The sequence below is a fragment of the Thermobia domestica genome, chromosome 2 (assembly GCF_964235325.1).
Source record: "Thermobia domestica chromosome 2, izTheDome1.hap1.1, whole genome shotgun sequence".
NCBI lineage: Eukaryota > Metazoa > Arthropoda > Insecta > Zygentoma > Lepismatidae > Thermobia > Thermobia domestica.
In genome coordinates, this window is record NC_137455.1 from 73,093,476 (window position 1) to 73,115,231 (window position 21,756).

General features: G+C 38.4%; 1 protein-coding gene across 1 annotated transcript in view; it reads right to left on the bottom strand.

Annotated features, from left to right (window-relative positions):
* The window catches only part of LOC145679692 (uncharacterized), a 30,402-nt gene extending 8,833 nt beyond the window's left edge, over positions 1-21,569 (bottom strand). Inside the window, exons 1-4 of the mRNA XM_081750266.1 lie at positions 21,439-21,569; positions 13,802-14,184; positions 9,599-9,832; positions 6,933-7,163 (exon numbers count right to left, since the gene is read on the bottom strand). Of these exons, the coding sequence (XP_081606392.1) occupies positions 6,933-7,163; positions 9,599-9,832; positions 13,802-14,184; positions 21,439-21,443 (853 nt within the window). The 5' untranslated portion in view covers positions 21,444-21,569. The remainder of the gene's footprint in view (positions 1-6,932; positions 7,164-9,598; positions 9,833-13,801; positions 14,185-21,438) is intronic.
* Positions 21,570-21,756: the final 187 nt, after the last annotated feature.

Genomic DNA, 21,756 nt, shown 5'->3' on the forward strand with positions numbered 1-21,756 from the left:
CTATACTATGATATCGAATTTTTAAATTAAACAAATTCCAAAATGTAAGGGGTTGGCTAAGGTACCTCTCCCAAATTTTAGGAAGGGTGCACTAATATACCTATGTCTTATGTAAGATAATTGATCCATATACATACCCATATAATCATATAAGGCAATAGGACCACATAAAGGGGATAACTTAGGGCAAAACCAAACACGTGGTACAACGTATTGCTTACGTTTATATTTTGGCATTTTTTTACCCATGAAAGGGAACAAGGTGGACCACCTAAATTAACAGTGATACATATTAGGGTCCAGTACTATTATACCAAATGCTTAAATTGAAGAATTTCCAAAATGTAAGAGGTGGGCCAAGGTACCCCTCCCAAAATTTTAAAGGGTGCATCAATATACCCATGTTTTATGAAAGGGAATGGGACCCTGTATACGCCCATATAACCATATAGGGTAATAAGACCTCATCAAAGGGGATAAATTAGGTGAAAAAACCCCGAAATTTGACTTTTTGGCAATTATTTATTCATGAAAGAGAATGATGTGGGCCCCCAATACTGATAGAGGTACGTACTCTGGTCCTAGGCTACCACACCAAATTTTTAGATTTGGTAATTTCCAAAATTTAAGAGGATGGTGGTCCTAGATACCCCTGTGAAAATTTAGGGGGTGGGCCAAGGTAACCCTTGCCAAAATCAAGAGGGGGTGGTCCTAGGTACCCCTAGGTCATTGACCCCGGGCCAAGGTCATTGACCTTTGACCTATGATGTCACAAAAATTTTTGCTGACTCGGCGAGCCATAACGGGGCCACTACTACTTAGTATTACTATCCATTTCCAATAATTCTTCCTTGAATGTTACTACTATTTCAAATGCATGCATATTTCTGAAATCACATCCGAATTGTTGAAGCCATAATCATCTATGCTAATGCAAATGAAAATTTCTAAAGGATAATGAATGCCAGTAATGCAACGGGTCACAAATTCGTGTTCCGTGACTTGTAGCCATTACCTACCAAACTCGGCGACACGAACAGTTCCGGTATGGTCCGAAGCGATGAAACATCATCATTCACAAGGAGATTATGAACGAGAGGTACTAATATAATTATAAATATACAAGTCTCTCTTTTGTCTGTCTTCTCATTAAATCTATACTTTTTCTCCCTTGTTGTGTGCGTCTTCAAGGCATTGCACTGAAGGATAACTATACCTATAAAGTTCTACCAGAGTATAAGCAGGTGCAAATAGCAGAAAAGGATGAAACTAGGGTGTTCATATATTTCTAATGAAGGAAAGTTAAAGTTTCATTGAATGAACCTGCGAAGCTTGTGTAGACTATAAGAAATGCCATGATTCCAAATAGTAATTTTGTTAAAGTCTTGTGTAGTCTGTGTTTAAAACCACAGTATTATTTTTTTCAATATGGGAAAAAGAACAGTTATGGAATTATGTTCGAAATATTCAAGGTATCGTGTCTTGATTAAGAAGTGTCACACTGGAAATCAAACAAATATATATCCGAGCTCGATTGCTGGGTATCATAGTATAAAATTCTGCAGTAATGCTGTAGAACTGATTGGAGTGCCCATGTCTGTCCGGAATACCTGGTCTCTCCCGTTCAGACTGGCTCTGTTAGATGGTCAGCCAAGGAATTCGAACGCGGAAGCTTGAAATTGTCAACTATGAGTGTGGTAGTTAGCGCTACCTATTTCCATACTTTTGCTCCTCCTAATTAAGACAGCAGTTCCTTCCAGTCCTCATTTTCGGAAATCTTCAATTTAGGAAATTCTTTGCCTGTTATTAGGGTTATTGTAGCGAAGCTCCTCTTTACTCGACTTCGTACCCTGGACTAAAAGGACATATAATCACAAATGAGATAACTTAGTTTCGGGGCGGGGAGGGGCGATTGGCCAATGCCGGATAGGAAACAATGATAGCACGGGTCACCGTGTCACTTGGACCATGAGTTTTGTACGAGTCATCGGGTCTGACCCTGCTTCTGACCTGGTTTGAAGGACCGCGGTGCCTCAGTGGAAAGCGTTCACCTCTGTGCAAGGGGTCCTTGGTTTGATCACCAAGTGAGCTTTGTGATGGACAAACACCGTGTTTGTGGGTTTCCTCGGGGTTCTCCCATTTCCACCAACTTTCTTCATTCCAACATTTCCTTCATTTCCAACATTTCCGTCCGTATTACTGAGTCTGGTGGGTAATGAGTCTGACCATTTCCAGATCGCTGGTGGGAAAACCCCTAAATTTTGCCTGCAAGAAACATTATTCACATCTTTCCAAAGCTTCTTGTCGTTTCAATCTTACGACCACTTTCTTTGAAATAAATTACAAGGGGCTTTCAATAAGTTTTGCACAGATTTTTAAAATATTGTTGCAATATGATGATGAAATTTTAGGTGAACATACATTGATCCTTTGGTACAAGACCATGTCACTCAATGTAGCCTTCATCTGCTGTGACGCATTTCGTTCGATGTTCTTTCCATGCCTTGAATGCACTTTGGCAAAATTCAGGAGGCTGACTTCTGCACCGTTGTTTCACACAAGAAATGTCGAATGTCACTGTCGAATGTTTTTCCTCATAGATGAGTCTTCAGAGGACCAAACAGGAAGAAATCAAAAGGAACCAAGTTCGGACTACAGGAAGGCTGAGGGACGACTTTCCATCCCATTTTCATGTTTTTCTGCTGTGTCATCATGGCTATATGAGGCTTGTAATTGTCATGATCGAATGTTATGACCTTACCTTGCAGCTTCGGTCTCTTGGTCTGCAGAGCACGTCGTACCTTATCTAGTGACAAACAATAACGCTTCTTGTTAATTGTGAAGCCATGTTCCAAGAAGTCTATAAAAATGACACCACACTGATCCCAGAAAAAGGATGCCATAATTTTATGACCTGGAAAGTCTAGGTTTGGTAAACCGTTGCAATCAACGTTGGGTCCTGGCGCGCATAGGCGCCGACTTTGGGGGGGCAGGACACTTTTGGCCCCCCAATATTTAGAGGTGGGATCCTCGCCCCTCCAATATAATCCGGCCGAGGAAGAATTAATAAAGAGGAGCAAGAATTTCTGTTGTAAACTTCGTCATTCCTTTAATTCAATGTTAGGAATAGCTTCTAGGAATGGGTACGAGTCGAGCTAAAACTCGACTCAACTCTAATTCGAATCGAGTTCCGAGTCGAGTCAAAAGTAATTTTCTCGAGTCGAGTTCCGAACCTAGTCACTGTTTTTTAGGTAAAGTTTTAAGTTGAGTCGAGTTTGATAAATGGCTCGCTCGTTCAGCTCGTTATAACTCATTTTAAAATCATGGCATGATTAGACTGGAAAGCGAAAGCCATGAGAAATGCAAGCGATAAAGTGGAGTACTTTTAGTATTGTTCACGAGAGGGGACACTGCTTGTATATCGTTTCGTCTCGATAACGAGAAGACAAAGGATTTTATAACGAGGCCTCAAATGTCGTTAGCACAAATTTAAGTATATACTTTAGTTCTTACCATCAAGGCTGAGCCTGCACGGTCGAATTTTTGAGCCCAAACAGAAGCTCAACCCGGGTAGTGATGTAAACTTGCTCGGCTCAGTTCAACGGAGCGAGATGCTCGAGCCGGCATCGTTGGGATGTGCCATCGATTCGCCCCAATTGAGCTATCAGCTCTGTTCGTCTCGGTTTGGGTCAGCCATCGACTTAGATCGGCTCATCCAGGCAGACAACCCTAAGCCCGAGCCGAGCAATTTTGAACATCTTTGGCCAGCGCCCTATAACTTTTAACAATATTTGGCCTTAGCCAAATCCTTGCTTCTCCGGAACTCAAATCCAGAATCTCGTGAACGGTGGCTTCTCGACTAGCGAGGTCGGCAGTCAATTAGTTTTTAGTATTCAGATAGAAACCACCTATCTTTCATGTTTATACACGGTGTTGTTATAATAATAATAATAATAATAATAATAATAATAATAATAATAATAATAATAATAATAATAATAATAATAATAATAATAATAATAATAATAATAATAATAATAAGTTGTAGTAACAGTAGTATCATTGATAATAATAATTACACTGTCTATGTAGGATAGTTGAAGAGATTACTTGAAACTACATAAAATTTAGCTCTATTTGGCTCGACTCGACTCGAAACTCGACCTGAACTCGAGTCGAGTTGGAGGAAATTTTTCGAGCCGAGTTCTCAAGTCGAGCTTAAATATGTCTGTTTCGAGTCGAGTCGAGTTTCAGAGAAAACTCGCTCGAAGTCGCTCGTGGCCATTCCTACAGCCTTCCTATTCGATAGACAGGGCGGTTTTTAGACTGGTGTTGAATAGAGCACTGAAGCTTCAACCAACACTCTGGCAACACTGACCTGACAAGTGATGATCAATGTAGTGTGAATTTTGCAGCGAAGTAGCGGATCGAGATTTGGCGGGGGGAGGGGGCCTTCATCAAGCAGTTAATTGAAAACGGTTGAATACGATGATGATATATTTATTCATTGCTTGGACCCCCCAATATTTTCTTCAAGTCGGCGCCTGTGGCGCGGTCTATTGTGTGGTCCTCCTAAAGCGAAAGCAACTTCCTATGAATTGATGGGGCTGATATGTATCACCGGTATTGAACAGGAATTCCACTTCCGACCATTGTCGGGTCCTGATATCAACTTCACTGTCCATTGTGGTTTACCTGTGAACAATAGGACACAATAACACTAGCCTGCGAATTTTAACTTTTGGATCATTGCATGAAGTATAGTATGCTACCTTCCATATTTCGGGTGTACCGAATTCAGAACAAAAATCGGTTGTCATTGCACATCAGGTTTTCTTGCAAATTGCATATTAATATTGCCAATATCAATGTATCTAATGGTTTATTGCTATGCATAACACTGCTACGAATACTGGTACACTTACTAATATAAACAATATTAATATCTTATATTTGTAAAGCATTTACTATAAGACAGTAAGACTCTTAAAGCAAGCAAACATAAACTCCATAGTGTTTTAGAATTTGTGCTGTCATCTGCGCCATTTTAAAGGAGGAAATAACGCACATATAGTGTGACATGCCGCACTAGTAGTGGGTTTTACGTCTCTTCCATGAGAAACTGCGTCTTGTCGCGGCACGCTCATGACTAATGGCAGAATCGTCTCTGCAACAACCAGCACTTTCCTTGATAACGACGTTCGAGTTCCTTTTGTTCCTCACTCACGACTCCAAGATTGTCTGGAAAATAGTCGAATCGACATTGTTGACACGAGGAGATTCGGAAGAGACTTCGTTTAATTTGTCTGGTAGCTGTGGGACATGGGGCACTGGTAAACTGACGGATGGAATTGTAGTTGGGTAAGCAATTTTAGCCCTGTTCCTACAGTTGAAACCTTTCACATTCACAAAACAGTCGCAATTGGTGCTGTGGTCAGTAGGCTCACGCCACACAGTGGGGATTCCAAATGGCAATGCTCGTGTTTCACCTTTCATCCATTGCCGAAGTTGTTCGATGCATGTTCGACAAAACTTAGGTGGTGCCCACGACTTGTTCTGATCTCCCAATGCTATACCAAAATACGCAAGATAAGCCTTTCGCACAAAGGAAGTTATATTGCGCCGTTGTTTCATTGGCACAAATGTCCCACATATATAACAGAATATATCTGGATTATTCTTACAACCTCGCCGCTGCATTCCGAAAAGTCTGCGAACAAGCACTTCACTTTCGTCACTAAATACTAAACACAAACAACGATATTAGGGACTTCAAAGCACTGAGCACAATTAGGTAGTTTACAAGAAAACTGCATGAATCATTCGCAGGAAAAGTAATATACTAAACAAAACAATGCCGCTAGGCGTTACTACCGTACCGGACCGCTAGGCGGACACGATAAGCTGTTGTTTAGCTACTGCTACAACATTTCACGCCATGAGAGTAATAGCATTTCAGCCAATCAGGATGTTTAGTCCTCCTGGCTTGAGACGCATATGAATGAATAGGTAACATGATTATCTCGATTTTGTCACAAAATGTGATGTGATGAAACAAAACTAACCTCACTTTTAGGCTTAGGTGGCAATCACCACATCACAGAAATATATTGCACTTATGCAATAAAATAATCACAGGCTAGTGTAATTATTACAATTTTGAAGCCAAAGGATGGAAGTAAGTTAATCATATCGCAACTAATAAAAATATTATAGCTACCTATCTGAGCAAAACTTATTGAACAACCTCTGTAATAATAATAAGAAAATATCCTGCACGAATAACCTGCAAACCGATAATTCGTGCACGAATAAGCAAGAGTTTTCTCGAGAGGCTCCTGGTTCGATCCCAGTTCGTACTGGACAACATCTTGTCTGTACGTTTTCTCGAGATTATCCCGTTTCCTCCCACATTTTCGCTGTACCAATTCTTTCACAATCATTCACTGTCATTAGTCGTCCGTCTCCTTTAGCCTACAGGGACGTAAAACTGAAAATTTCATTTCATTTTATTTCAAGAATTTACTGTAAGTGAATTCGAATTATTAACTTAAAACCCTCTGTGGTCACTCTGGGATCTGACAGACCCGAGAGAAGTTACATTTAGTTCTGATTTTTTTTCCTTTTTTTTTTTTTTTTTGAAACCTTTCTCATCCATGTAAATTCAATTGGCAAAACTGCCTGTTGTTATGGCTGGTGCGTTGTGTCTATCTCAGAATAGTAAAGACAAAAAAAAAAAAAAAAAAAAAAAAAAAAAAAAAAAACATTAAATAAAAAAGTCTCTGGAGTCAATTGGACCCCAGTGTGACTTCTGTGTCACAAAAAATAAGTGTGACCATGGCGATTTTTAAGAAATGCTAACTTATGCGTTTTCATTGAAGTACAGTAGCAGTATTCAATATTACATATTAAAAATAAAATGAACTACTCACGTGAAGAATATTTGGAAGTGCAGTATGGAAGAGTTTCAGTTGTAGTAGTTGGTAAAGATAATGGCATGGGACCAGCAGGAAATAATTCACAAATGTAGGGCAATTTCTGTTTGCAATTAGAAACTCTCCACATGCTGCTGTCGTCCAGAGCTACACAGTCATCGTCACTATGGCGAGATCTTGGTTGTCCAGGAGCCCAAGCTATGAAATCGTAACACGATAGAGGGCGGCCTGAAATTACCATAGACATAAAGATGAAAGATGTAATCTGCAGAGAATAAAGATTTGTCTGTTTTGCGAAAAATATAATTTTATTTTGCACTGTACTAAAAATACCAAATTATTTTATTCTTAATGGTTTTATGAAGTAACATTTTCTTTCAGATTTTTGCTTTCAATCATAATACAATGAAGTATCTTCTTTCGCGTAATTATAATTTGCCTTGCATTTTGATTTCCAAAAATTATCAATAAGCAGCGTTGATGAATGTAAAGAAAGATCATTTTCGGAGTCGAAAATAGAGAACCTCGGAAAGGATATGATGATATTCAGTTCGGTCCTGATTATTATATTCATACTTTGTAACAATACTGATATCCATACTCACTCGCCCTTTACTTCTTCTTAGTACATATGTTTCATTTAATAAATGAAATAATTATTTGAATTATAGCATTTTGGAGCCAACAATGTTCCAAGTGATCTGGCCCATATAATGGAAACATTTTTATTTAAAAAAAATATTAGCATGCTTCTATCTGTATGAAACCTAGCAACTATCACATTTGTTGTGGCATTGATTTGATGTGGAAAATATTACGTACCTTGAATATTTGTGAAAAATTCTCTTCTAATTTGTTGTTTGAGTTTTTTTTATCTAATTACAATAATAGTAGGAAGAAAAAGGAATATATAACGGCTTCCATTGTGAGTCAGCAGTACATTAAGGACTATCTAGGTGATTAAGCTATTCGCCAATAGATATAACTAATAATAAAAAGTAATGCACCTCCACGACCACAAGTTTAAACCTATTTGAATCAACTTTCAATTAAAATTTCAAGTTGCTTTAAGTTTATTTCGTTATGTGAAAGACTGAAAATGAATTACTGAACTCAAGATTGAAATTTGAGTCTCCTTTAGCGCTAAGCTTTTCCTGCTTTATTCCATCGTTGCTCTATTTTGACTGATACTTATGAAAATATGTGTATAAATCAGGGCCCCAAGATTCTTGGAGCTTCTTTGGTTGGTTGTTAAAGTTTAGTATCCGTTTTAAGCACCGAAGCTCTTTGAAATGTGCAGCTAACGTTTAAGGTGAAATCTGAACCATCGCAAGGTGAAATCTGAACCATCGGTTTCTTATGTTGGACAGTGTGAACGGTTCTCATTTCTCAGGTAATTTTGCAGTTAACGCGAAATATGGCAAATGTAAAACAGTATTGAAAAATGGCATGAAGTGTGAAAGATGCATGGAATACTTCCATTTTGACAAGTGCAATACAGTTAACAAATATTCCAATATTTTAAACTGGTCTTGCACGTTGTGCAGTAGCTGTGAAAAAAAAAATAAAAACAACAAATGACAATCAACTTAGTGGGCTATCAATTTCAGCTGACATTATTTCAAAAATTTCATGAAGAACTACATTTACTACTTAAAGTTGTCGAACTTTTAGGGTAAGATATTCAACAACTACAACGCCAAGATCATATTGTAATATCCCATGTGGTATTGTGTACAAACAACAATTTACGCTTGTTTATAAACACCACCACATGATTTTACAAGATACTACGCATCACGTGGATCCACTACAACCAGCAGACGACGGACTTCAGGCTCCTCCCACGAAGCAGACAACGACATCGGAGCAGCAGTGCCACCGCCGTCTGAGGATCTATAAATTCGACAGCCGACAGCGGATCAGCACCAGTTCACTGGTGTCCCTTCTACTGTTTTCTTCGGAACATTAGGAGTAGCCTAACCCCAAGCCTCTAGTCTGCTTCGGGACTCTTGGCTTTTCCTTTCACCTGGCTTAGCCTGCTTCGGGGCTCTGTCGGGAATCCTACACCCAATTGCTTAGCCTACTTCGGGGCTCTCTAACCACTAACCTCCTCACTGCTTGCCACGGAGCTTTGGGGAAACCTTCGCCACTCTGCCTAGCATGCTACGGAGCTTTGTGGAGATCCTGTCTGTGACCACTCGGTCAAAGACTACATGTTTCTAACCTCACAAGTATAGAGAAAATATCTTTATAGTATTTCTGTAAAATACTGCTTTAGTGAATTTTATAATAAAAATCCGGTAGTGGGAGTCGATTTAATCGAAAAACGCCAACCACGACTTTTAAATAGGATTGTCCAATTACAATAGGAGATATCAATATAAGAGAGAATAAGACTCCTTTAATTTGCTGTTTCCTAAAGTGTTCGGACAATCCTGAGAAAAAGTCGAGTTAACTTCATTTACGTGTTAACAATACGAAGGTTAGCATCAATCGCTAGTAAAGTTATTAATACAATGTTAAACACTATTCTGCATAAGGCCCAATGTGTTTCGTTATATTGACTGTTTTCCTATTTCTGTCGTCATGTGGGCGCTTATTGCACTGTTTGTCAAAGACCTACAAAAAAGTGTTAAGACACTCTTAGTGTTGTAGCTTACCAACAATAGTTACGAATTTTCCCTCTTCATCAAGATCATCCATTCCAACGTAGGCCTGCTTTACGCCAATGGTTGCCATGAGCTTCGAAAGGCCATTGGTTCGTTCTTCGGTGAGGATATGAGCAAGATTGCTGCCTGCGGTACGACACGATGATAAGGCATCCGAGAAGTTCATTCTCTGTCGATGGAGTCGAAACATGCCCACAGAAGGCAGGCATGTGGCATTGATATTTGCTAAAATATTAAAAAAAGAAGAATGTCGGAGCATTCAAATAATCTTCTGCAGTAGAGGTATTACTATTTCTAAGCTAGAGTAGTTGAAATCAAAGGCAATTAGGAACAAGATTTAAAAATATCTCACAAATAAATATAAAGTTTATTTGATATACGAGATATATTTATAAATTTACTTAGAATGTGCCTTAGTTAGTGGTAAAACACACACTTCTTGTGCGAAGGGCGTCTGGCTGTATTCCATTCCATATGAGTTTGTGGTGAACAACATTGTGTCGGTTAGTTTTTTCCTTTCTCGGTATCCTACCTTGCCTTTTTATCTTTTTTTAAGGAAAGGAGAAAAGAAAATTGAGTTATTATACAAATAATGTGTTTCTGGAAAATTATATACTTCTCCAGCCTCTCAGAGGGTTACGCCCTTTCTTTGGCAAGTAATTTTCTATACAAAAATATAATTTTGAAAAGAATGGGATGGTCTAAAGGAAATTTGGTTATTATTAGCGATATTTGTGCATCAGTTTTGGAAGGGAGCTATATCATCATTTTATTTATTTCATTAGTCATATCTTTATTATAAAATACATAAAAAGAAGGTGCCAAATGTGAAAATATATAACAAAGTATATATAAAGGTTATCATGTGAATAGCGGAATATAAAGAGAAGAATAAATAGGTGCAAATGTGCAAGAATATCAAAAAATGTATATATAATGAGATAGAGAGTTTAAAGTGAGTGAAAATGTAAGATAATGTAGATGAAAGATGAGATGAAATCACATCACAAACAGATAGAAATTAATCAGACAGATGCAGGTTAAATCTTCTGTCCCGGGGCGACTCGGGACTAATGATCACAGGGCCAAACCCTTGTTAGTTGTGAAGATCTCTGTGCTAAGATGGAAAAACATGAGGAATATTATCATGAATGATATAAATGGCATAGATGTCGTTTTTACCTTTTTTTTTTTAAAAAAATCTATTTTCCAGAATCTCTTGTATCCTCAGTTACTGACTCTTATAATGATTTACTCATAACCTACAAGGAAGAAGTGTGGGATGGGCCTAATAAAGATTACAGTTTCTTGTTACTTAAGGATAATGGGATTTGTTTGTGTTTTCCTATGCTGTTTATTACCAACTATTTGTTCCCCCTAAGCCTTCGGCCCGTGTGCAAATTAACTGCACATTTGCGACATCTCTTGGCGAAAGCTAGGAAGCACCACAACTAGCAACAACTAGCCTATTAGCTTGACTTTGAACTTAGGAGCGTGAAGCGTAATGCTTTTATATTAAGTATTTCATACTGGTATTCTATTAGCCCGATTTTGAACTATAAAGGTAACCAAGAAAGTTTCGTCGTTTTTTTTCTGCGGGTCTGTGTTCAATTGGCCCTCACACCGTGAGTTGAATGCAAATGGAGATAAGGCGAAGGTCAGTTGTTGGTATGGGCATACCCAATATACTGCATGGTTGTGGCAGTTCAGTTACACCGTGAACTTGTGTAAGTACAGAGTGAACATGTGACCTCCACAGGGTGTCAAAAGGGCGTGTATGCTGTACGAGTTCAAACTGGGGTCAAACACCGTTGCAGCCGGGCAAAAGATATGCCAGGCCTTTGGTGAGGGGGTCGTGACTACACAGACAGTGTAGCGGTGGTTTAACAAGTTTAAGGATGGTGACGAAACATTCGAAGAAGTACCACGTGCCGGAAGACCAACAGGGTCCAACACATGTGCAAAATGAAGATCTTCAGGCAGCAATTGAGTCGGGTAGTCTCCAAACATGTGAGGAACTGGGACTACAATGCAGTGTGAGTGGAGAAACCATTCGGCAGCACCTCCATTAAGTTGGGAAGCACTACAAGTTGGGTCGATGGGCCCCACATGATTTGACTCCGGGCCAGAAAGCAACGCGAGCAGACACCTGTGTTTATTTGCTGTCTCGTATGAGGAAGGAGCCATTTCTGGACAGGGTGTTATGTGATGAGAAGTGGGTCCTGTACCAAGCTCCACGGCACCATCATCATTGGTTAACTTCCAATAAAACGGTTGCAAAACAGCCGAAACCAGCACTGTGCCAGAAGGCCTTCTGTGTTTGGTGGACTACTCGCGGCATCGTGTATCGAAAACTGCTACCAGTTGTTTAGTGTATCAAATGCAACTGTGTACTGTCAGAAGTTATGCCATGTTCAAGAAAAACTTAAAACTTTCTAGCCAGCACTTCTGAATCACAAAGGGGTCCTCCTGTTACAGAATAACTCTAAGCCCCACGTGACTAGGATGACCCGGGACACCATTCTACGCCTTGGATGGAAAACACTATTGCATCCGCCATACTCCCCGGATATTGCACTGCCCGATTATCACCTGTTCCACTCCTTATATTATCACCTTAGAGGACGCCAGTTCAAATCCCTAGTAGAGGGAAACAATTCACTTGATACCTTCTTCTCATTATGGCCCACCAAGTTCTACCAGGCCTTCCAGAACGTTAGCAGAAGTTCGTCGATGCTGATGAGGGCTATGTTTGATCTTCCAGGTACGCCTTAGGTGACATATCTATGTTCGAAAGTGGTGGGGGGGGGAAGGAACAGAACTTCCTTGGATAACTTCATATTAGGAGCGTGAGGCGTAGGCCAATACTTTTATATTAAGAATTTCGTATTCTATTAGCCTGATTTTGAATTATTAAGGATTCCATATTCTATATATTATTAGGGTTGCCAGATGTCTGTACTTTGTGCGGACAGTTTATATTTAAGACAATCGGTGTCCATATCATACTCTTAAAAAGATGACAAAAATATCAATATTTTTGTTTTGAACTCGAATAATAAATTATGAGAATTGGTTAGTCTTATTATTTTGTTACCACTGCACCGATTATATGGCGAATGGCGAGTGTTTTGATTCATTCATTTTAAAGAAACACGAAACAGACCGTTAGTTGTATCAAAATCGCTGCAGCCTATGAAGTTAATTTACGTACTTGTAGAGAGTTGTGAGCGAGGAGGACAAGTCCCTTAGTGAAACTGGAAAAACTTTTTTTAATCCCCTGGCACAAAGCGTCAACTTGAAAAGCCAGTCACAGGTGTAGGTTCCTGCGAAGAATGTTTTAACACATTTGATATATATATAAGAAAAAAGAAAAGAAAGAAAAAGCATTTTAGTATTATGTATGCTTAAATAACATAAACAGATTAGTCTGGCTGTTATAAGCTTCTAGCATACGTTAACTCTAAAAAGGTCCTATGCTTATGCTCCCAGGTTAAAGGAGACATACGAGTAAAGAAAGTGAATGACTGTGGAACATTTGGTGAAATGAGAAAGCGGGAGAAAAAGGGACAACTCCGAGAAAATCCATTGACAAGATATTGTCCACCATTAAACTCATTTGGCATGGGACCGAACCTGGGACTTCCAGTACGAGAGGTGGGCATTCTACCGCTTAGTTCCTTTGCCCTGTAAGTTTCAGTCCAAACTCCAAATTAAAGCCTGCTGCATACTGATCAGAGAAAGACTAGCTAAGCCGAGACAGAGGAGGGCAAGAGAGGATGTGAAGAAAGAGACTTGAGTGCAATAGTGCATTGACTATGTTTCAATCACAACGTTGAAGAGGTCTTGTACGTGTTCAAGTGAATATGCAACAAGGATTTTGTTCCATTGCTTATGGTACTGTATCTCGACTCGGCTGTCTTTTTCTATGCTAAATATACGACGGGCCTAACACTAGTGATGTATTACCCTGCTTGAGAATCAGTGTATGCAGTAAAATTTTGTATATGACACATACCTATGCTTATATCTTTATTTGATGCCTTTCCTATATTGTGAGTGATATTAAATAGTTATTGATAAAAAATGACAAAATTCAGTTCATATCTCATTTCCGCAACAAGTATTAAACGTCCCAAGTCCCTCATATTCTTCGAACATATACATTGTATATTGTATTGTGTGTTTACTTACGCAAGGGATCTGCATAGAGGCTATAATAATCAAAATCTGGATCCTCTTTGAGTGATGATAGTAATTCAAACTCCGGACAATCGTGAACTATGCAGCGATGCCTTCCATCTCTTCCAGCAACTGTTTCAAAACTGAAAGCCAATCCTCTTCTTTCATGCGCTAAACTTCTGCAGCGATCCAAAGACGAGATGCTTACGTTGTAAATATCCTTCATTTCTGATCTTCTACAGGTCTTAATTAAATGGTATTCAGGTTGCTCAGTTCTCGCATTGCACGTTGAACACTGCAAGTTCTGCACACACAATGACCAGAATGTAAGCATCAACAGGTTTTGGTATAGCGAATATTTAACCAGGCGGCGTCTATGAAAATCTGCCCAGTAACTAGGAAGAAAATGTGTGTTGACAATTAATATTCTAATCCGAATACTAGGTTAACTAAACTAGAAATGTTCATTTCGTTTATTATGAGTATATATGGACACATGTACAAATTACACACGGTTGTTTGCTAACCATATAGCCATGAGGCAATTATACGTACGTCGATATCGAGTGTAAATTATATATGCTAATCAATACACCAAGTGTGCTGATTGAGTAGTGCAAGAGCTGTCGACACTTATTTGCGATATTATAATAAGCGTTGTCTTATCAAATTTGTATACAACAACCTGACACCAACTTTCAAGCCTAGGTGCGTATCAACTCCGTCCGTCCCCATTTTTTCTTTTTTTTTTTCAAAATACAACGTAACCAAAAAAGTTCTTGCCTTTCTACAGCAGTGATAGGCAAAGAGCAATACAGTGGACGGTGCCTACCTTTAAGTTTCAAAGTAATCTTCATCAGCATCTAACACCCTCTGCCAACGTTTCTACAGTTGCACAATATCCTGCTGATAATACGGCGGTCGTGGATGCGAAGAAGTCCGTGAGTATGTTCTGTAGGTCTTCCTCATTTGCGAAGAATACCCAAGGAATTGGTTGTCGAAGGAATGAAACAGGTGGTAATTTACTGGCGCAAGGTCCGGTGAATATGGTGCATGACACAGTGTCTTCCAGCCAAATTGCTGAAGAGTCTCCCGGGTCCTCTTTGCCATATGTGGCTTGGCATTGAAGTGCAGGGCCAGCTTTGGCGAGCACACCTTTGCAATTCACTAATCCCGCCTCCTTCTGCCGCAACGCACGTGCACCTTTTGCAACTGCTGAGAGTAGAGATCAGCAGGATAATCTGACCAGCTGGAAGGAACTCATAATGCACCACTTACCGACTAGGTGTGAGGAACAGGGCCAAGTACGACAACTAATGTCTGGTACGTTTGGAAGGGTCATAAGAAGATCCACTTTTCGTCACCAATGAGCAAGAGATCAAAGAAGGGTGCGTTTAGGTGTCGAGTGAGCAAGGACAAACAAACTGTCACTTGTTGTTTCTTGTTGGCTGCCGATAATGTGTGGAGTACCTACTTGCTTAAGTTGTATGACTTCCCTATCTCACGTAGGTGCAGTTTGAATGTTTCAGCAAAAACATAGAACCTTTACGCAAGTTCATTATACATTAGACCGCTGTTTTCCTCGATGACTGATTTCAGGGCCTCGTTATCCAACACATATTGTAGTCCACTACGAGGTTCATCCGAAAGCTTACATCTTCCAAACAGAATTTCTGGAACTAGTGCCTAGCGGTGCGTTCGTTCACTGCGTTCTCCCCACATGCCTGGCATATACAGCGACTTGATGCGGCAGCTGACAGGCCCACTTTAAAATCATAAAACAAACACATGCGAACAAGCTGTTTCGATACCTCCATTTTTTCGACACTGGAGGAGCTATGACTTGTGTATGTGCGCAACGTGCCTGTATTACTAGATCTATGATCAGACCAGAGATGGAGTGGGTCAAGTGGGTCAAGTTTTCTGAGTGGGTCGTGGGTCAACAGCATATGACCCACTGCCACCCACCACCCACTGTGACCCACTGCGATCCACCACCCACCATGACCCACTGCGATCCACCGACTCAGTATGATCTACCGACCCTCTCTGCTCACTGCATTGTAGATAGTATCTTCTAAAGACTGCTAAATTTGTCTCCGTTTTACTTTCAAGACCTTCATTTCCCTTCCTTTTCCATTTGTTTCTGTCTACTTACCTGAGATGAGTATAACCAAGTGAAAAAAGAACTTCAGGCACTTTTGGTTATTGATATTTTTAATAGTAATAATAGCAATAGGACTTACACTACAACTTGGCTTTCGAGACCTGTGAGTTTTTAGAGCTAACTACTGGAAAAAAATACATTTTTGAATCACTGTAATATATATATTATTATATAAAAAATTGAATGCAACTATGTGTGCCTGATCATCACGGTCAAATTGCAAAGTCAAATGAAATTACTTTTGGTATATACTTAGGCATTAATCCAAATTGGGATGTTATATTGCTTTCATTATAATGCATAATATCCTAAGGAGGTAGTGAGTATCCGAATTTTTGCGAAAAAAAAAATGAGTATCTCGCAAGCCGTTAAACTTACGGAGCTGAAATTCAGTGTATTAACTCTTTATTGAAAATAAACAGAATGTGTCCTAGCATTTTTTAAAATTCTCCTTTATGTGTGTGTGTGTGTGGGGGGGGGGGAGAGGGCATTTTCTATATATGGAAAATTGGTAGTGAGTTGGTTTGTAAAAATGACCGAAAACGATCGATGTTATTTAAGAAAAAAAATCAGAAACAAAAAATGCAGTGCTTGGCTTCATATATCCATTGCTTTCTGCCGCGGCATGCCATAATAATTGCTGAAACTTACGTTTATTATATGGAGCACTTACACTACAGGGCAATCAACCTATAAAGTTGTTAGAAAAATAGGCATAAAAGTTGTACTGTAAGCTTAATTACACACAAATTTGAAGTTTGGATTGTACGCATAATTGTATGGAAAATTTTATACTTTTTTCCCTTTACGTTGGTCTACTTACTTTCATTTGGAACTTTGAAATTTCATCCTTTTTTCCACTGAAAAGTATTGATAATTCAACAAGGGAATAATTATACTATGATAATTTAATTGAAATTCATCGTAATTTGGCACATGGCAAACAACAGTGTGGTAATTGAAGTTGAAGAAGGAGGGAAATTCCCATTCACCTCTGAACACTTTCCAGAAACTTCATTTCCTTTCGCTTTGTAGGGGGGGGGGAGGGAACTTGGTAATGGCATCAAACCTTCATGTGTAATTACAAAAATTAAATTTATAAACAAATAAGAAATAATCAGTTTATCAGGATTTAACTGATAATTTATTCACAAGATTCCCTATCAAATTCGTGGTAAATGAAGTTTCTGTTCTACATGGGTCGACATTGCCAACTGACATGGTCGATATGGAAAAGATGTTGTATGGTGATAGAGAGATGATACTTCGTGCTGAGTATTTTAAACCTGACCAAGAAAAATCGTTATCAGACTTAAGTCTAACAAGTAGATTGTCGATGAGAAGTTGCAGAAATCGGGTAGAAGTATTATCAATTTCCACGACAGAGTGGGAATGGGGATTTTCCCTTATGAATTTACAGATGACTGATATTAGAAATAGACTAAGTGCTCAAACACTGTCTAACTTGTTGCTCATCAATGTTAATGGCCCACCGCTAGACATGTTCAAAGTAGACGAGCTAGTTATTTCTTGGCTGAAGGATGGACATCATTCCACTGCGGATGATTTACCGCCAAAAAGTTGCCAATAGGAAATAAATCCGATTTCAGATTTGTTTTAAGGGGAAAATTACGAGTTACGAAAAATGTATACTTGTATTACTAATGGCTTATTTGTGTTATTCAACTTTGTACCTAATTTTTAGTAAGTCTCTTCTTTGCTTTAGGTAAACTACTTTGAATAAATATTCATAATAATTGCAATTATGCATATTTGTAACTTAAATTTAACGTGGTGTTTTAGTGATTACACAAATTACAATTATGAGCATACTTTATGGAAATACTCTCACATAGGGTACCCGAGCACCTTTATACCCTATGAACAACTGATTTTTCAAGTCTTTGTGAGAAAAATACTGTGAACTGAGAAACCATAACCTTTTCCATATTGTACAGGGGTATTTTCCTGCGAATATAAGTTTCTTGCGGAATGCGTTCAGAAATTAACACTTGCAAGAATACTCTCTTAGTACAAGTATATTTCAGGCACACACTAATTTCCCCCCACCTCGAACTGTTTCAATTTCCTCACTGACAAACACTTTACCATTTTATATCGTAAAGGTCAGATCCACCGTTATTGTAACAGAGTGGTGCTTGAGCGATTGACTAGAAATTCAAACTCAGATTAGTGACAATTTTACAGTCTTGTTTTATTACAATACAGAAGAGGCCGTGGATCGTGTTCAGAGTTGATGACGATGGATTTTGGTGAGTCATAGTAGGTCAAAGTGGATGAGAGTGGTTCATGGTGGGTGGTGGATCACGGTGGGTCAGAGTGGGTCATGGTGGGTGGTGGGTCGTGGGTCAAATTTTCATTGACCCACGCCAACTCTGGATCAGACTAACGTTCAATCGCCAGGCAGGCACTGCGATTTTGTTTCCTCTCTGTGAGCGCATGATTAATGGGGCGTCAAAAACGGCAAGAACTATTTTGGTTACATTGTAGTTCAGAAATGAATGAATAATAATATAATTTCTTTGTGTAATTTTCTAGAAAACAAACAATACTGCTTAGTAAGCTAACTAATGATTTTGAGATTATCTTCACCTTGCTAAGTTCGCCATCTGATTCAATGAAATCATAACGGAATTGAAGAGTTATCCTATCGGAATGAGGAACTTATCGATAACACAAATTATTCCACCCAATCGTATTTTCTAAGTTCTAAATAATTAGGCAAAAAAAATATGGTATTATGTTTTCCACTTTCACAATATTCTGGGAAATGTGGAAAAGTGCGAACACGACTGATGAACACTCAAACATGAAAATTTCATTGGCATCAAAAAATTGTTGACCTCAAAGTTGGACAGCCTAAAAAGACAGCAAATATTACCTCGTTGACTGTCCGTTCATCATTTGGTTTTGTCTGAATGTCACTTGCTGCTGTTCTTACTTATCTGCATGTCGATCAGAACACTCATTTGTTTTACTATTTTTTCTAAATTATATATTTTACCTCGTATTATTAATGTCTCGTCTTGAATAGGAGACTAAGCAGAACTCCTCGAGACTAGGCACAAGCAAGTTTTCTTTAAGAAAATATTGTCTCGTGGGCGGAGGACAGCAAAATCACAAGTAGGGGTTGGACTGAGATATTTTTGCTCAAGAAAGTGCCACACAGAAGAATTAACATATAATTGCAACTTAATTTATTTTAGCCTCGAAGACAGGGGAGGGACGGAAGTATACTTGAAAGAAACTCGTGGAAGTATAGCTGAGAGAAACACTGGATTCGAGTTAGACATATATTTTCTTGTCTCGTGCATATCATTAAAGTCTCGTCTCATTCGTATTCATAGAACTATGTTGCGAATTGTGGGTTATTTGCTTCAAAATTTATGAAGATCTCTTTGGCTAATATGTCCCTTCTCTTTTAAAGGTAGGAAATATACCCAAAGTCAGTATCTTCACTAAAAGAATATAATGGGTTATATAGGTACTCATTCAGAAGGAAAAAATATAAATCAAGAATTTTGGAAAATAAAATCTTAAAATTTCAACCTATATTCAGAATCAGATTAGCAAATCTTGTTGCTGAGAAAAATAATTGTCTCGTGCAACTACTAATCTTTATGGCTCAGTTTTGAATAGATATAGAGGGTGTTTCAAAACAACACCGACAACGCTTGCGAGGTGATTTCTGACACCAAGATAAGACAAAAATTATAGACCAACCTGGGTGCACAGATGCTTTCTTTCGGAGTTAAAACCTGCCGAAAACATGAAAAAATGAACTTTAAAGGTCTATAGCTCCAAAACTATGGAACCTACAGTAGTCGGGCCAAGATTTCACTTAGGAACTAGTATGTACCCTATCCAAGTTTCAGAATCCTGCTATACTTCCGCAATAATTTTTACAGAGGTAGTTGGAGAGTACTTCAAATTATATGATCATAGCCGAACTCCCTGTATACAAATTGCTTCGTGAGTATCTTATTATTCTGAAACATGTATTTTTGGATAGCGCACATGCTAGTTCCTAAATGAAGTCTTGACCCGACTACCATTGGTCCTATAGTTTTAGAGCTATGGACCTTTAAAGTTAATTTTTTTGTGTTTTTGGAAGCCTATAATTCTGAAAGGAAGCATTTGTGCACCCAGGTTGGTGTATAATTTTTGTCTTATCTTGGTGTCGGGAATTACCTCTCAAACGTTGTCGGTGTTGTTTCGAAACACCCTGTATGTAATCCTAACTTTCAAGGCTTCCGTTCACTATTTAGCTTTCTAATTTTCAGTTTCCCATAGAAGGTACTCTTAAACAACAAATGAATTGACTACTCTTGCTCTGCTCTACTGATACAGAGATCGCAAGATAAGTTGATATCTGACTTCTGCTGAGTATAAAATATGTGAATAGAGAGCCTAACACTAGGCAATATTCCAATCTTTACTTAATTCGAAAGTCAGTTGCATCAGATTTTTCCTCTTTGTAACAGGGTGTGATGTTTTTGTCTGTCCCTTTGTAAAAACGAAGAGAAAATAAATACTTCGTTGGAGTCTCAGGAAATCGTGCGATGTCTGTAGTTATTCCACTGAGCTTTGCTAGGTAACTGAATTATGAACCTCTCTATGGCAATTTCCGTATACTACTTTCTCAGCAAAACATTGAGCTATTGAATCGTTTAACCAATACGAACAGATAAATTATCATTTATTAAGTTGTACAATATACTCGTCAGAATACATTAATATAATTTTTATATGTATAAAATAACTTAATCTAGTATCTAACAGTACACTAGTAATGTTTAAGGTTGAAAACAAAACATACATTCAACTGTAATCTTGTATTTTAATATACGAAACTCATCAAACAATGTGAGACCTGTGCGTAAAGCTTAATAACGGAATCGAAACTACACATAATCGAAGTGAGAATCGATCGTGAGCCTTTCATACCAAAAACAAAAACGCTACCCATCTGCTCGTAACCACAACGAATAATAAGAGAAAAATGGTACTTTGAGTGTACTGTGTCCGTTTCCAAAACTAAAGAAATCAAATTCTAAGTACTGTATACACATTATTGAATACGGTACTTAAAAGACATATACATAACTGAAGTTACATGTCCAAAACGAGTATTTGAACCGCTTACTGCAGAAAGCAAACATGTCTAACATTTATACATTTCCTTTTCTGTGACGATAATGTTTTGTAATAGGTCAATGGATCGTTTAGCACCAAAATGACACATGTCCGCTCAATAACAATGGACATCGCGACACCTTGAATTTTCATGTTATAGTGGAAACATCATTAAGATAGTTTTTCTTTCCTGTAGACATTACGAAATGTGGACATGTTTGCTTTCTGCAGTTAGCGGTTCATATATCAAATTTCTATTAATATTTCACGACGAAATCATTAGGTATATTTACGCAATAATAACACTTCAACATATTATGCTTACCTCATTTTTGTGATGCAAAATTTACAGAACGAAACTGTGGACAAACAGAAATTTTGCACTTACATTGAAGGTACATTACTTCCTCTTTTGAAAATGCAAACAAAACTAGCTTCTGTAAACTTAATAACATAACATTAACGAATGACGTCAAATAACTGCAGTGAAAATAATATTGAAAAGGAAATTTTAGTCATGCCTTACGAACATGATTATACATTTTGGGGAGTCTCCTCCACACCCAATATCATACTCGTAAGTGATTGACACATTTGAACTGACATCTGAACATGATGTATACAAACATACAGGAAGAGAGCT